The following is a 17,135-nucleotide window of genomic DNA, read 5'->3' as shown; positions in this document are numbered from 1 at the left end:
CTAACAAGGACATTAGGGGATTTGGATTTTTGTTTGATCCAAAACCAGTAAGACAAACCCTCAAATTCATGTATATTGGAAGTTCCAGATTTTGTTTCAGGATATACTGTTTTCAAGCCAGTCTTTTTAAAGCACTGCCAGTTTAGCTGTGAGTAGCAATTACATTGACAGATATTATCTACATTTCAAGGTTTCCAGGATTGTCTGTGTGGAGCAGTCTTGCCATTCTGATACTCCATGGTTTCCAGGCTTGGAAATACCTTCTCAGGCTTGCCCTGTTCTGAGCATGACTGGCTTCCCAAGCTGAAGAACAGCTTTGGAAAAGAATTACTACCTGAAAGGAGGCTGAGGCAAAGTGAGGGTCAGCCTCTTCTCCCAGGCAATAGTTATTGGACAAGAGGTGATGGCCTCAAGTTGTGCCAGGGGAAGATCAGGATGGGCACTAGGAAGAATTTCTTCATAGAAAGAGAGGTCAGGCAATAGAACAGGCTGCCCAGGGAGGTGGTGGAATCACTGTCCTTGGAGGTGTTCATTAAACATATAGATGTGGTACTTAGGGACATGGTCATGGTTCAGTGGGTAATATTGGTGTTAAGTGGACAGTTGATTATAGCAATCTTTTCCAAACTTAATGATTCTATGATACGCAGGATGTTTGAAGTAATTTCCTTAGAAAGACTGAGTGACTAAGAAGCTGTGTGACTCAGCTAATTTGAAGATGAAAGTAAAACATGGCAGGTTAGTCTGTGTTTAAACAGAAGATTAATGAAAAGCAAGGCAGTTTGGTAAACAAACAAAATAAATCATTAATAAGACTAATGGGATCAGAATTTCTTTCCTTACTAGACTGCTTATATTTCTCCAGCCTGTTTCTCAGACTTGATTTCCTACATAATTTTTCTTGTTACACAGCCATTCACATTTGATATATCATAGGCTCTTAAATATGTAGTAGCTATTAAATATATGAAATTAAAAAAAAATAACAACAACAAACCTCTGGTTTTCTGAACTGCATTCCATAACGGATGACTATAACAACAAGGAAAAATAGAATAAAATTGTTTTGTCAGGAGAAAACAGGACTTATGACACTATCATAAATAAATTGAAAAAAGTATTCCAAACAGTAAAAACAAACTTACCTCACTCATTCCTTGCAAGGTTTTGTTGAGCTCTAATATTCTGTAACACAAGTAACAATCATGGAAGATTTCTAATTATGTTTCTAAAGACAATTACAGCAGTATTATGAAAGGAACAAATGATTACCAAGGGAAAAAAAAAAACAAAAACAAAACAAAAAACAAAACAAAAAAACACTTTTTTTTTTTTTTAAACTACAACAGCTCTAATATTGTACAAACACTTTAAAAGGAATGAACACATAAAAAATTGCCTTTTATTAGTCACTTAGCGAAATACATTTGTAACTGGCACCAGAGATTTTAACATCAATCCACATACTTACAACCTATTTAAAAGAGCAGAAGATAGATCTTTGTGTTGTCTTCTGGCAAGCAAGCATTCAGAACGAAATTCTGAATTCATGCTCAAAGCCATTGGAAGCAAATCAGCAGGAGTTATAGCTTTATAAAAAACAAAACAAACAACAAAAAAGCCAACAAAAACAAAAAAACACCACCACCAAAATTCACAACAAGGTTTGTTCTTTTTGATCTTCAAAGTGAGTTTTTGGAATAGCAGTAAAGAAACTCTCTGGAAAGCAGTATGAGTATTAAGCATGCAGAATGTTAAGTAGAATCACAGCTATGGGACACGACGTAGGCAAAGACTTAGATGCTTCTGGAAAGAGGAGAGCACACATCTTAGAAAGACTGTGAAAGGAAAGGTGATACTGAAATAAATACCGATACGACTCCACAAATCAGAGAAACTTAAAGCTATAAAAGTTCTCTTAGTAAAATTTCCTAAGGAGACATACTAAAGCCCTGAAATTATGACAACCATTTATTCATGAAGAGCAACAGTCAAACTGACATACTCAATAATCCATAGTTCACATTTGTAAGTATTGTTACTATCATTATTGTCTTAATCATCATCATTATTATCACTGCTAAGATCATCAGCATATTAACAACAAAGCATTCAAGCCTTGTTAAACCCCAATGAAACTGGAGGACCTGAAATGTAAGCTGCAAATGTATCATTTCTTAAAACAAACTCTTGTGGTACATAAAGCAAAATGAAGACTATTCTAACTAATAGAAACTTCATGTTAAGGAAAAATAGCTTACATTTCCTGACATTTTTAAATTATCGAGTACAGGAATAATAAGAAGTGAAGAGTCTACTAATTACATGAAGGGTCTTCACATTTCTGAAATATGGTAAAGATTTCAATCCTTATTCAAACTTACCTCAGTTCTTGTAGGACTGGGGCTGCAATTGGAAGAAAGCTTGAAACTTGACTGTCAACAGTTTTGTTATTAATCTGTTAGAAAGAAAGATACCAATGCTAAATGAAACAAGCAAACTTTAGCGTTAGAAGAAACTTACATTCACCTCATACATTTCAACAGGAACACATTTGAAAAGCCCAAAGAAAATCAGCACATTTTTTCATGAATACACTTCAAATGATAATCACACCTGTGTTGTTGCAACTTAATGAATGAATTGCCTCATCTAGAATAAACCTAATTTAAGGATTTAACTTGTGAAAGATAAAGAGAACAGTGACACATCAAGCTGGAAAAACAGGAAGTTGGCTTAGTCTGCCATAGTGATCTTAGACCAGAAACTGAACGAATTTTCAACTGCAGTGATAATGGAGCAATTGGACAAGCTACATAAATCCTTTAAGTAACAAAATTGATCTCCCAGTAGAATCTGGGGAGTTAGAGTCAAGAACTGAGGTGAAATACACATTAAATGAGATTTAAATATATCTGATCTTGCCTCTAGGCTGGATAGATTACAAAGGTTGATTTAAAAGTCCTTTACAGACCAGCATTCTTACACTCTGTTTTTCCACTTGTTTCTACATTTAAAGCAGTGAGCATCTTGATGAAAACATCGTCTAACATTTATGGAATTCACACTAACATAGAAATATTCTGGTAAAAAATACAACAGTTTCCAGAGACAGGAATTTACTTTTTCTAATAGCTGTAGGCATGGTGTTAAATACAGAAAGATGGCTTTAGGAGACTTTATCACTATGGAAACACAATACAATGTAGATATGGCTCTTGCTTTTGAGATACTGGGGCCTACTCCTGCCCAGACTCAGTGCTCAATTGAGTTGCAGTGGTTCTCTGTGGTGACCCTGCTGACAGCCGTCATACTTGCAAAGACTGGCATGTAAAATAGTAGACTGAGTGTGGATACAGATGTACAGCAGAAAGGTACAAGCAACTGTTAACAAGCTCATGGCCTCTTTGTTTCCCATCTGCAACAATCAAATATTCTTAACCTGCCACGCAGAGCGATGCCCTATTTCAGAGTATCTCAACATAGTTTAGTTTCAGGGTGCAACCTAACCTAATTTATGCTCAAACTGTCGGTATCTAATGACACTAGCTTCCTCAAGTGCCTAAATTCATATCCAAAGAAATTAAACTTGTATCTAGACAGTTCAGGCCTCTCTCCATACTTTCCAGGGTTACCTCCCTTTTTTCAGTGGTGAAATAGAGAATAACAGCCCTTGCTTATAGTAAATTTACTTTCTTACACTTAGAAACAAGTGTCATGTGTCTAAATTTTAAGAGAATTACTGTAAGCAAATTAAACCATAAATACCATAATAAGAATCATGTTGGAGTTTTAAGCATCTTACGCATTTTAAGCACAAAGAAACAGATTTCAACCTTCCTTTTAAATATGTTTTACAAGAGAGAACACTTACTATTTCTATATTTAGTGATGTCCTATTTTCTTCTCTTTGACGAAGCTTTACCTCGCCCACATAGAACACTAAAACCAAAATGAAAAAACATATGAGAAACTAAAAACTTAACATGGTGTAACAACCTTGTGATGTAACATAATTTGAAAATTAAAAGAACAACAACACCGTCTTGTTTTTGAATGCAAGGGAAATAATAACATGTAAAATAGCTTATCTGAACATTCACTGTTTCTGCAATTGTTCTTCCATCTCTTCCCTCAGTTTCCACAAATAAACTACACTTACACCAGTCTCATAACTTTATCGTTCTCTGTATTTTTTGAGTTTTTACAGTAATACCTCTAAACAATATTTCAACATCTGTTCCTGATACAGAATTACATTCAATAAGACAGACACTACTAACATAATATTTTATTTTCTCAGTTCTGCAATTCTTATCATCAGTTGCACATACTTTGAAAAGGAATCAAGGATCAAAAATACCACGTCATAACCACAACAATACTGAACAGCACTTTTAAATTAAAAAGCACATTTTAAATCATTTTTAAAGCTGCACACAATCTCTGAATTAGCGAGACAATTTATTGCAGAGGTAGCTTTTATATGGCAACTAAAGGTTGCCACATTACATGGAGAACAGATTGGCATGACTTTTGTAAGAAGAAAGGAAAACCACTGACCTGAGTAATTACAGACAGATGATACGTTGCATAAAATGGTTTCTCTCGCTATATTTTGGAGGGAAAAAAGAAAAAAAGCTATTGAGTAAAAGAGCTGCACTTAAATCCAGTACTGACAAATACATTTACATTTAAAATTAGGAAATGATTGCAAATTTTTTACATTTCACAGACTATCTAGGCTACGCTTCTCTTAGGTGCTTACCATGACATTATCTAAGACCCAATGTTAGAAGTGAAACGTGCTGACTTTATTAATTAATTCTTAGCAATTTTCTGTAACTGTTTCCACATATCTATGAACAAGTGGACTCTGTTTTTGTTGGTTTTTTGTTTTTGTTGTTGTTGTTTGTTTTATAAGCCAGTTTGGTGACTGCACATGATTGAATCTATGACAACATTGCATACTTAAGTTATTAATGTAGGTAAGGCTGTATTTCAGTAGGAATGCACATGTACTTTTTAATAACTTTGTGTTGTGTGGTTATTTTCAAAAATTAATATTGGCAATTATCTCTAATGAATACAACCAAGATGGTCAAGTTCTGAACTCTCATTGCAACTTTCCAGGTGCAAATACCATATTCTACACTAAGAATATAGATTGGCTCCATGAACAGAAAACAGCTGTTTTCTCTGCTGTTATCATTACCTAGTAGCAAATGAGATGAAAACATTCTCTTTCCTTTTTCACTTTCACTGTTTCTGTAGCCCAAATATTTGCATATTACAACTTAATATTCATCAGTTTTATCACCATCAACAAACAGTCATCAGAAAGTATGGATTGTGAGCAGCACGTGATATTCAAAACATTAGAAAAAAAATAAACATTATAAATTCACCTTCCATTTTGTGCTGGGAGCTGTCAGTGAAGCACTTATGAAATTGTACCAACACTTTTATTTAAAAAAATGCACAAAGAAACAGAATATTCACAAGTAACTAAATTTGTCCAAATTAATTACACGAAGGACAGTGACATAAAAATCCAACACACAAAACAAGCATCACAAAAAATATGCAGCAAGGTCAACATGATTTTGTTTAAAACCATTTATTTGTGTGTCACCTAGTCTTGCTTAGGACCTCTACGAGCCACCAAAATGCACAAAATAATTAAGGTAAAAGAGTGATCAAAAATTGCTACTGCTTCCAGTCCTCAATGATCATCGGATAACGTAGCTGCAAACTTCTTCATAATGTCACAGAATCACAGAATCACAGAATTATAGGGGTTGGAAGGGACCTCTAGAGATCATCGAGTCCAACCCCCCTGCCAAAGCAGGCTCCCTACACCACGTCGCACAGGTAGGCGTCCAGGCGGGTCTTGAATATCTCCAGAGAAGGAGACTCCACCACCTCCCTGGGCAGCCTGTTCCAGTGCTCCGTCACCCTCACCGTAAAGAAGTTCTTGCGCACATTCGTGCGGAACTTCCTATGCTGGAGTTTCAGCCCATTGCCCCTAGTCCTGTCCCCACACACTACTGAAAAGAGACCAGCCTCGCCACTATAGCTCCCACACCTCAGGTATTTATAAACCTGGATCAAGTCCCCTCTCAGCCTTCTTTTCTCAAGGCTAAACAGACCCAGTTCCCTAAGTCTCTCCTCGTAGGGGAGATGGTCCAGGCCCTTCACCATCTTTGTGGCCCTCCGCTGGACTCTTTCCAAGAGATCCCTGTCTTTTTTGTACTGGGGAGCCCAGAACTGGACACAGTATTCCAGATGAGGCCTCACCAGGGCAGAGAAGAGGGGGAGGATCACCTCCCTTGACCTGCTGGCTACGCTCTTTTTAATGCACCCCAGAATGCCATTGGCCTTTTTGGCTACAAGGGCACACTGCTGGCTCATGGCCAACCTGTCGTCCACCAGGACGCCCAGGTCCTTCTCAGCAGAGCTCCTCTCCAGCAGGTCTTCCCCCAACCTGTACTGGTGTATGCAATTATTTCTACCGAGATGCAAGACTCTACACTTGCTTATGTTAAACCTCATCCGGTTTCTTACTGCCCAGCTCTCCAGCCTGTCCAGGTCTCTCTGAATGGCCGCACAGCCTTCAGGCGTGTCAGCCAATCCTCCCAGCTTCGTGTCATCAGCAAACTTGCTGAGGGTGGCCACTATCCCCTCATCAAGGTCGTTGATGAAGATGTTGAACAAGACTGGACCCAGCACAGACCCCTGGGGGACGCCGCTAGTCACAGGCCTCCAGCCAGACACCGCACCGCCAACGACAACCCTCTGCACTCTGCCAGTCAGCCAATTCTCGATCCACTTCACCGTCCACTCATCTATCCCATACTTCCTCAGCTTTGTTATAAGGATGTCATGGGGGACCGTATCAAAAGCCTTACTGAAATCAAGGTAGACTACATCTACCGCTCTCCCCCCGTCCACCCAGCTAGTGACATCTTCATAAAAGGCCACCAGGTTGGTCGAGCACGACCTCCCCTTGGTGAACCCATGCTGAGTACTCCTGATAACCTCCTTTTCTCCCAGTTGTCTGGAGATGGCATCCAGCACAAGCTGTTCCATCACCTTCCCTGGGACAGAGGTGAGGCTGACTGGCCTATAATTACCCGGGTCATCCTTCTTGCCCTTTTTGAAGACTGGGGTGACATTGGCCATCCTCCAGTCTTCAGGCACCTCCCCAGTTCTCCAAGACCTTTGAAAAATTACAGAGAGCGGCTTAGCAATAACCTCTGCCAGCTCTCTCAGCACCCGCGGGTGCACCCCATCAGGTCCCATGGATTTATGGACATTAATGTTTCCTAAGCACTCACGGACCACCTCTTCCCTGACTAAAGGGAAATCTCCCATTCCCCAGATTCTCTCATCAACCACCGGGGACTGGGATTCCTGGGGGAGAGCCCTTTCACTAAAGACAGAGGCAAAGAAGGCGTTCAGTATTTCCGCCTTCTCAGCATCCCCCGTTACCAGAACACCCCCCTCACTTAGTATGGGGCCCACATTCTCCCTAGCCTTCCTTTTGCTGTTAATGTACTTAAAAAACCCTTTTTTATTATCCTTTATCTCCTTAGCTAGATTCAGCTCCAGGTGGGCTTTAGCCTTCCTGGTCGCATCTCGGCAGTCCCTGACTACATTCTTATATTGTTCCCAAGTGGCCAGACCCTTTTTCCACATATCGTGTACTTTCTTCTTTCTGCGGAGCTTGCACATGAGTTCCTTACTCATCCACGCAGGTCTCCTGGCACCTTTTCCTGACTTCTTAGTTACAGGGACGCACCGATCCTGAGCCTGGAAGAGGAGCCGTTTGAATGCTAGGAAGAGGAGCCGTTTGAATGCTAGCCAGCTCTCACAAATGTCAAATTATACCAGCTAGTATGGCTCCAAGTCAATTGCTCTACCACTTACTCTGTCTCAGTGTAAACACATTCCAGCTTATCTCAGTGTATTCAGCTTATCTCTGTACTCCTACAGACTGGATCTGCCCTCAGAACATCACGTCTGGGTTCAGATTGCTCCAATCTACTTAAAAGCATGAAGATATTTTTTGTTAATAGAACACACAGGTTCTGAAACTTTCTTGTATCTTTGTGACTCTTCGCATTTCTGTTCTGATCAACAGAATAGTCAAACCTCTTTATGTGTGGCTGTCTAGGCAAGCACAAGTAATTCTAAGAAACATAAAAGAGTATCACTGGTGATGTATGAATCCTACCTGGTGTTACAGTGGAGTAATAGTCAATGATGTCAGGAGTTTCTGTTTAAAAGAAAAATATAAGTTTTCACATTTTTATTTTAAAAGACCATGAAACATGAGTGAGAAAAATGATTCCCAAATTCTACTTCAATGTGTCTTCTCAGAAGCATAAATACCTGACTATATATAAGGGAATTCAGTTATTTTCTGCATTAGACATGAAAAAACAGCACTGAGATCCACCCAGTCTGATGCTTATGTCCCCATCTAAGCCATCAAAACTAGCCTCCATATTATCTTTCAGTTGAGAAAGTGGTGCTTTTAAGGCATGATTTCCATTTGGTTTGTTCTACATGGGTACTTCAGTGTTCATGTTCTAAAAATGTATTTCTATCCATCAACTATGATAAATAGCAAGCTATCTTGTTCAGATACAGACAGGCAGGCACTTGTGCAGATAAAGGATGAATCTACTTGTCTTCAAATGGACAGATCAGGAAACAAAATGCAGCAAATTCTCCCATCGGAAACTTACTGATGCTATTTGGCAACTAATTGCAAGAACATATATAATTTAAGTGTTTTTAAAGGAATCCCGTAGAGATTTGAGTTTTGTAAAATACTTTACTATCATGAAGTATAAAAAACATTCCATCTGTGGATGTACCAAAATTTCTATACCCCTGCTTAAAATAAATATGAACAATTTGGGCTTCTGTATAGAATGCATTTTGAAACCCTACCACTTGTGGAGAGTTAAAATACATATTGGAGTCAAACACATTTTAAGACAGTTCAAGAAAAGAATTTGGACTAAACAGGTGTAAATTAAAAATGCATATATATTAAAAAGCAAACTTTCACAAATGCAACATATTTCCCTTCAGATGTGACTGTCCTCACGCTAAATCTCACCTGCACTTTCTGCAGTATCATCTGAAGTCATCTCTGAAGAAGAAAAGTCAGTGGCATTAAAAACAATAAAAATAAAAATCTAAACAACTAAAAATCTAAAAAAAATAAAAAAATATAAAAAAAATCTAAATCTAACTAAATCTAAATAAGAAAAGCATAAATAAAATCTTGCCTGAGGCACTATTAGGATAAGTGATAAAAGTAACAATAGAGGAGTCTGGAAAAAAGGAAAAGAAAAAAAAGATATTAATGTACTTTATTTCAATGTATTTTGGAGAAAGAAGCAGTATGGAACACTTCCATCAGGAACTGAACTTTAAAGATCTAAATTGCCTTTCAGGAACAACTCTTGTGCCTGTTACAAACTGCTAGCATTAATTTAACCATCTGAATAAGGATATGAATGCAAAAAGCTGGTGACAGAGTTCCTTGAGATAACTTCCATTTATTGGCTTCATTCTTTTGGAAGAGGCAGATTAGTTTTGTCTATCTAATTCCTCAGCCCAAAGGTGCTTTTCCTGCATGAACTCACAACCCTCAGAAGCAGGGATGACACACAGGAAAACTGTCCCCAGGGAAGCTATTTTTGCAGAAACCATGTATAAATACAATAGAGTGAGGTGATAAATACTTTTAAGTGAAGGGGGAAAGGGAAAGGAGGGAGAAGGAAGGAAATTCAGAGAACAGAATAAAATTTAGCGATTGCTCGGGATGTGCTTAGAAAGCAGATTTTAAGTATCAGTGCAGGAGTGTAAAGTGCTTCAAGGATCACTTTGATCACTCCAGTAAAACAACTGAGTAACGTTTTAAAAACAGAATTGTTTCATAACAGGTGAAAGTTATGCTTTCCGAATTTCTTTGCTAAAAGCATCACTGCCATTGCTAGAACCAATACCTTAAGTATAATTAATAAAAAAACAGGCCATCTCTCTGCATAGAGATAGCTGTGCATCAAGAAAATCAATCAGCTTGGAAGAAGAAAGGAAGCTTTTCTTTTTATTTATTTCTACAGGATTAGCCATTCTGAGGCTGTTCAGATAGGCCCTGTTAATTCCATTTCAGAATAAATGCTAAGTGTATTTAGTTCTTAAGTGACAGTCCTGAAGACAATTTATTCTCAACAGCAAGTAAAAAAGCAGCCAAAACATGTGGAATCCAAATGAAAACTGAATGTTGACTTCATCTGCATTATTTGGATTGATATTGCAAATACTGAATTGGCTGTAGTTGTTAAAGATGAATCATTCCTAGAAAATGATTGTATCTGTACAAGAACAAAAGTGTGTGTGTTTGTGTCTATTGTTTCTTTTCTCTAGAGCACAATATGTCAAGCATACTTCAAGGAAGAAGGTAATGGACTCTTCCCATTTATGTAGTCTTTGTAATATTCCACAATATTTTCCTTTTAAAAATGTTTTCATGATGATGTTCATCATCTCTGGTCCTGAAAGTTAAATGATGTACACGCCTTCTAGAGTGGGAAGAGACATATGGGAGCTTTACTCATAGCAGTGTTCCCCCACTGCCATCTCTGCAACTGTTCACTGGACAAAAGCCTTTTCATCAAGCAACTTGCACCTACCCTGACCCCAATCATCAATGACAAAAACCACGAGCAATCCAATGTCTGCTATTTCAAAACCAAGTACAGTGAAGCAAATAAAGACAAAAAGTAATAATGAAAAAGAAAATACTACATGTTGGAATTCGTCTGCACTACAATTTTTCTACATTACCTCAGAAAAAAGCAGGAAGAGACTTATCTAACATGAAATAATAAATAATAGACACTGTAGTAATTAGTAAAGTCTTGATCTTCTTACCAGAAATGGTTGTTGCAGTTGATGCTTCTGCATCTGCAGTTTTTGTTTAAAAAGAAAAAAAAAAAACAGGAACGCAGATTAGTAAACAGTTATAGTAAATCAGATGCATACATAACCATTCGCAGCAGCCTTTCCCTAGAATCCCACGAGTTAATTGTGCTCAGCAGAAGAGGGCAACACCTGCTTATCAGAACAAACCCAGGTTGGAAAAAGGACAGACATAAAAATATCTGATAAAATAAATTCACATACATTTGAAGTTTAAATCAAATTAAACTAAAGATTATTTCTTTTCAATAAATACTGGACTGTTTGCATTGTGTAACATTAAGAAAACAAAGATCATTGTCCCAGGATGCGCAAAAAAATACAAGCTAGCCCAAAAGCCACATGCCTACCCAGAGTGTCTTGCTAATTCTGGGAATGGGAATCAAACATATAATGCTACGCGTGAGTTATTAAGAACTCTTCTCAGACTTCACACAACAACAGTAAGATTTCCTATTCAAAATTAATCCCATACACAATCGTTCTCTTTTCAGTCCTGAAAAAAAGCTGCATCACAAAACACTAATTCGTTCCAAGTTTGAATCTCTGATCTTGATAGAAGTCAGCCAATTATTTATATACTAAACACTAGCTACTAAATCTTTGATGTTGTCAGAGCGAACGTTTGGATCAAAAAGAAATCAGGTAATTTGATATCTGATGCACGACTTCAAAGCTCTTCATTCACTGAAGAATTTTTGAGAGTGCCATAGGAAACTGAAACCAGAGTTTTCAGATATATGAAGTTGTACAGATATATGAAGCCTACAAATATGCAGTGTTATTTTAAAAAATACAGTTGTTCCAACATTTTGTCCACAAACTCAAAAGTTGTCCCATAATTCAATTACAATACACTACTTATACTGTAAAGCCTTTCCTATTATTGTGGAAGGGTTAAATCAGAGACAATGAAAGTCTACAGAAACAAATAGATCTTCTTGTTTAACACTACAAACAAGGAGCTTCTGAGATGCTAATCACTCAGGTGATCCCTTGCTCAGACTATTTTGCCTTACTGAAAACTAACAATAGCCTCTTTCAGAGGGATAAATTTAAACACACCCTATGCAATGGAAGGAGAATTGCAGTGACTCTATGTTCATTTCCTCTGGGAAAATTTCCAACGATATTTGAATGATGAAATACAAAATAAACAAAAGGGTGATATGGATAATTAATTTGCAGATATTTACATATCTACATATTCAACAACTCAATAAATTAAAAAGTATCAGTGACAACACTTTATGAAATGTCAGAATAATGAGAAAAAAAAGACAGAGAACCTTCATACAGTTTTCTAGGAGAGAACTGTTTACATATATGTACACAAAGAGATACATTTTTTAATGCAAGCATTTTAGATAAGCTGCTATGCTTTTAAAAGAATATGTGATGTCAAATCCTCCATTTTCTGAAAATAAATTGTTCCGATATTTCTTAAAGTTTTTTACATTAGAACTTAAAATATGAATTTGCAGAAACTGAAGCAGGCCTACTAGGTAGGCTGGTATTTCACCTTCCTTCAGTCAGTGTGACTAACATGCTGTTTTTCTTCTTATAAAACAATGCTCACCTGCAGGTCTGGTGGTTTCTTCTGTATCTGACAAAAAGAAAACAAAACAGCAACAATTAGGTGACAGAACTAAGACTAGAGATTTTTGCAACAGAAAGCAAAATTAAAGAGAATATGTCTCTCCTCACAAAAAAACAAACACAAAGCAACAACAACAACAAAAAAGAATAAGAAGTAACTTAAGAGTTCCCATCACAGCCAAATCAAAGCAGAAGACATTTAGCATATTCATTCTTCCTAAGGATTCTATGGTCAGGCTTTCAAATTACAGTTGGGTTTTAATAGTAAACAGTTCAACCGTTGGAGAGTATTTTTACTTAGTTAAGCAGATCTTTGAGTTGCAGAAGGGGAATTAAAATCCCTCAGCTGTCTCCCATCATTCTATCTGGAAGATAAAATTTTCCTGCTCAGAACAGAGAAAGCACAGGGAAAAACATCATAGGACAGATCATGTGTTCAACCTGCTCTCATTAGGCTTAGCCTCTCCTGGGAGGAGTCTCTAAAACGGACATTTCCAAATGTCAGAGAAAGACAAAGTGAAAAAGTCACTTTCTCCTTTGACACTATGTATCTATTTCCTTATTCATTCTTACCTTAGGGATGCCCTTTTTGCATGTTTGGGAACCTGCTGATTTCCTGTCATAGAACCAAATCTCTCACATAAATTCAATCTGGCTTACAAAACTCCCTTACTTGTATTCACTTCTTTTTCTTTAAAAAAAAATAATCACAACTCAGTTTATCGCTTCTGTCTGTGAGTTTTCCCACTGCCTTTCCACTTCCAGCGTCTTCAGAAATCTTTTCAGCACATTTGCTTGAGTAAAAACAAAGCAGGGCAAATAGCAAATGTACAAAAATGTAACATCTGTGCACAACTGTGCTTCGATAAAGCCATTTTATTTGTTTATTTTGGAAAATGTGAGAAAATAAAATATGGGTGAATTATTAACTAAATGAGTTTTTACTAACACAGTAAGAAGCAAAGAAATAAAGAAAGCAGGGAGTGGCAGAGGTGGGTAAGACTGAACTCCTATATTCCAAACTCATTAATAAAGTGCATGGAATAGACTTTGAGAGTACATGTACATCATGTAGATGCCCACATGCTCTAGAGCCACACTACCAAAGAGCACCTAAACAAGAAGTAGGCAGACCATGCTGCTAGTACTGACATGGCTCTGATAGACCTGTCCCACACAACATCATAGTCTCTAAATAGGAGAGTCACAGATGTGGTAAATGGACTACTTTGGGAATAATGAACTGGTTGGATGGTCACAACCAGAGGGTCGTAGGCAACAACACAGTGTCTAGGTGGAGACCAGAGATGAATGACAACCCTCATGAGTCTGTACTAGCACAGGTACTATTTTACATCCTCATCAGCAATATGGACAGAAAGAATGACTGCACTCTCAGCAAGTTTACAGATGATGCCAAGTTGGTGCAGTCAATATAGTGGAGGAAGGAGTACCATCCAAAAGGACATGACATGCTTGAGGGGTGAGACCATGTAAACCTCTTAAAGTTCAACAAGGTAAAGTGCAAGGTCCAGCACCTGGGCTGTGGCAATCACAAACATGAATACAGACTGGATGATGAGTGGATTGAGAGCAGCTCTGCATACAACTACCAGTACCTAATGGAGCCTACTTGAAAGACAGAGAGGGACTCTTCATCAGGGAGTGTAGTGATAGGACAAAGGCTGATGGCTTTGAACTAAAAGAGCATAGATTTATATTAGATGTTACAAAAGAGTTATTTGCTCAGAGGTTGGTGAGACACTGGAATAGGAAGAAATGTAATGTCCATATGGGCTGAGGTGTGGATATGACAACTGAAGCCACCAGTCTTGTCTTAATTAATGGTTAGAACTTCATGCAAAAGCCCTTTCTTTCAACCAAAAAAAAGCCCTGGAGAAAATCAGATCTTCAAAAGGGACCCACTTCTTGAAGTATGCATCACCTCACAGCAAAGGCCAGCACACAGTTTCTGCCCACTAAAAAAAAAAATCTACCAGGAGAATCTGATCTTAAGGTTACTCTCAGATACTCCTGAAGTGTCAGTTTAGAAACAGTCACTATAGACAAACTGCTTCTCCCATCCTCCATATGCCTTCAACCTGCTTTGCAGATTTTGAGAGTACAAGTAATATCTTGAGGTAGATAAGTAAAGCTGTCCAATTACATGTTTAGTACTGTAGGACAATCAGTAAGAAGACAGCAAATTCTAAAAACATCAAAAGCTTTGTAGTTATAAATTCAAGGGCATGGGGAGCAAAATAAGCTAAACACAAGCCATGAAGCTGGGGCTGGCAAATGCATCAAGTAATGGTGGCATGCATAGTCTGAGGAACTTTTCTTGGGTCATGTATCTAACCACAGCTTCTCTTACAGCACTGTATTCACATGCCTATTGTTGCTATAAGTTATCTGTAAGGAAGACTTGGTATAGATAAAAGTGCAACAGCCTCTGAATGCTGAAAGTTGAAAAAGTAGCTGTGATATATTATTCAATTTCACATACATTTCACCACATTTGACCGCAGAGTTAGAAAAGAATGTGTATATCGCCTATTTGGAGAAGAACTGAAGTTCGATCCAAAACATCCCTAAAGTTGATATGTAAAAGGAGAATAAAATCACTAAAAGGTGTACTAGTTACAAAACCAAACGGAACATTAATTTCATTTCCCTTGGGTTGCTTTCTAAAGATGGGAACAAGAAAATCACTAAGCACATGGAATATTGATTTCATTTACGTAGTGCATTTTTATCTGCAACACTGCTGGTCTAGGATCCTCAAACCAACACACTGAAAAGTCTATCCCAAACAAGACATTTCATACTGTAAGGATACTTTTCTATATTTTCTGTAATAGAAAATTTTTCTGAAGATGCAAAAAGTTACAACATAAATAACATTAAAAAAAAATAGAAAACATAACAATATTCAGCATTATTTTTCGCTTCTGCTGCAAGACAGAAGGTCTTGTTCCTTGTATGAGAATGAGGCGTTTCTAAAGGAAAAGCCATCTCCATTAAATGAACATGAACCTCTAGAACCAAAAGCAGCAAGTCACTCGCTGTCTTCATATAACTTTTCACTGCTCTAACACAAACAGATAGCTAAGTAAAGACTGAGAATCCTACAGGCAGAAGAAACTGCTCCAGTGGTACAAAACCAGGTTAGCAACTCATGCCATTGCTCCATTTCACTGCTACATAAATTTTACCAGAGAACCAACATTATTTGTGTTGTAACAACCTTTATTTCCCATAATGACTTTTTTGACAATGGGAATCAGCATAACTTTAGCATATCTGGTCTGCTAGGAGACTAAATTCATTGACAGCAGTACTCAAGGTGATGTTCACAAGCTAACATAGTTTCAACAGTACTGAACCTGTGAGCATTAGGGCCAGTGAGCTGAGTATGTAAGTCAGGCACTGTAGACAATTCTTGGAGTGAAGCATTTCAGGACCATGTTTACAACAGCCAGTAACCCCCAGCCCTTTTTGGAGAGAAGTATTTACCCTTGGATTATAGGCCCTGACTCTAATTGCCATGTAACAGTTCACCTCTGTTTCTTTAACTCTAACATCAGGGTTGCTTCTTTTCAGAACTGAAGAGAAAATTCACCTCTTAATGGAAAGTTTAGACTGAAAAAAAGAAAGACTGATGTTTTGTGCTATCTAGAAAATAGCCTCCTGCTTACAGTATTCCTCAGCATTAGAAATTGTAACCATCAATCTACGGGGATGGGACAGTCCCTACATGCCTCATTCAAGCTGTCCCAGCAAGCAAAGTAGAATTCAAAAATCAACTCAGCCAAAGGAAGAGAAAAGGAGAAAGCAGTTTTGTAACACAGTGGTTAAGATGGGAAGGACAAGATTTGTGATCTGGTTCTCATACCAAGGGCACAGTCATTCACGGCATGCTTTTTATTCACTAATTATTCGAAACAAGAGAAAGCCCTTAAAATATGCACAACGTACAATCATTTGTCTACAACAGGAATTAATAAAAATATCCTTTTCTTCTCCCTGCTTCCAATCTTAACTTATGGTCAGTACACTCCTCTAAACTTCTGTAAAGGCAACACCCTCTCTGATTCACCTGTCTTCAGGCAGCCCCTCCACCAGAAGTAAATCACTTTTTCCAGGGTGGAGGAGTGAGAAGCAGCTAGAACCTGGCTGCAGATAACAACATTTTGTAAGAACTAAGCTACTGGCAGCTGTTTCTTGCTCCCCTATCTCAGGGGAACGGTGTTATAGATGACTAATGCTGTTTTACCTAATATTTTGTGATCTCCTTTACATTTTTGCAGAAACCATCCTTTGAGTAAACCCAAGACAGAAACTAGAGGGTTTTCTTGGGATATGCAGAAAAAAGTCTGAACTGCCATGAAGTTGATCCAACTGCCATGAAGTGGATCCTCCACACAGACATTCTGCCCTGTTTGCTGCACGGAGGAGCGGGGAATGGAACAGCACAAAGGGTCATGTCTGCTAGCCTATGTCTCTCAGGGACCTTGATAAGAGAATGC

The 17,135-nt window shown here is 37.9% G+C and overlaps 1 protein-coding gene across 2 annotated transcripts in view; it reads right to left on the bottom strand.

The window, feature by feature from the left end:
* Nucleotides 1–17,135, bottom strand: part of ADGRG2 (adhesion G protein-coupled receptor G2) — a 55,668-nt gene that overhangs the window by 16,895 nt on the left and 21,638 nt on the right. Inside the window, exons 4-12 of one of the 2 annotated variants that reach the window (XM_072335830.1) lie at nucleotides 12,587–12,613; nucleotides 10,960–10,992; nucleotides 9,137–9,169; nucleotides 8,240–8,281; nucleotides 4,564–4,611; nucleotides 3,875–3,942; nucleotides 2,385–2,458; nucleotides 1,146–1,185; nucleotides 998–1,032 (exon numbers count right to left, since the gene is read on the bottom strand). In XM_072335830.1, coding sequence (XP_072191931.1) covers nucleotides 998–1,032; nucleotides 1,146–1,185; nucleotides 2,385–2,458; nucleotides 3,875–3,942; nucleotides 4,564–4,611; nucleotides 8,240–8,281; nucleotides 9,137–9,169; nucleotides 10,960–10,992; nucleotides 12,587–12,613 — 400 coding nt within the window. The remainder of the gene's footprint in view (nucleotides 1–997; nucleotides 1,033–1,145; nucleotides 1,186–2,384; nucleotides 2,459–3,874; nucleotides 3,943–4,563; nucleotides 4,612–8,239; nucleotides 8,282–9,136; nucleotides 9,170–10,959; nucleotides 10,993–12,586; nucleotides 12,614–17,135) is intronic. The other variant, XM_072335837.1, reaches the window with a different exon arrangement.

This window comes from Excalfactoria chinensis, chromosome 1 (assembly GCF_039878825.1).
Source record: "Excalfactoria chinensis isolate bCotChi1 chromosome 1, bCotChi1.hap2, whole genome shotgun sequence".
In the NCBI taxonomy this organism is placed as follows: Eukaryota; Metazoa; Chordata; class Aves; order Galliformes; family Phasianidae; genus Excalfactoria; species Excalfactoria chinensis.
The sequence above is the reverse complement of the archived record's forward strand: the minus strand, read 5'-3'. Positions and strand labels throughout refer to the sequence as shown.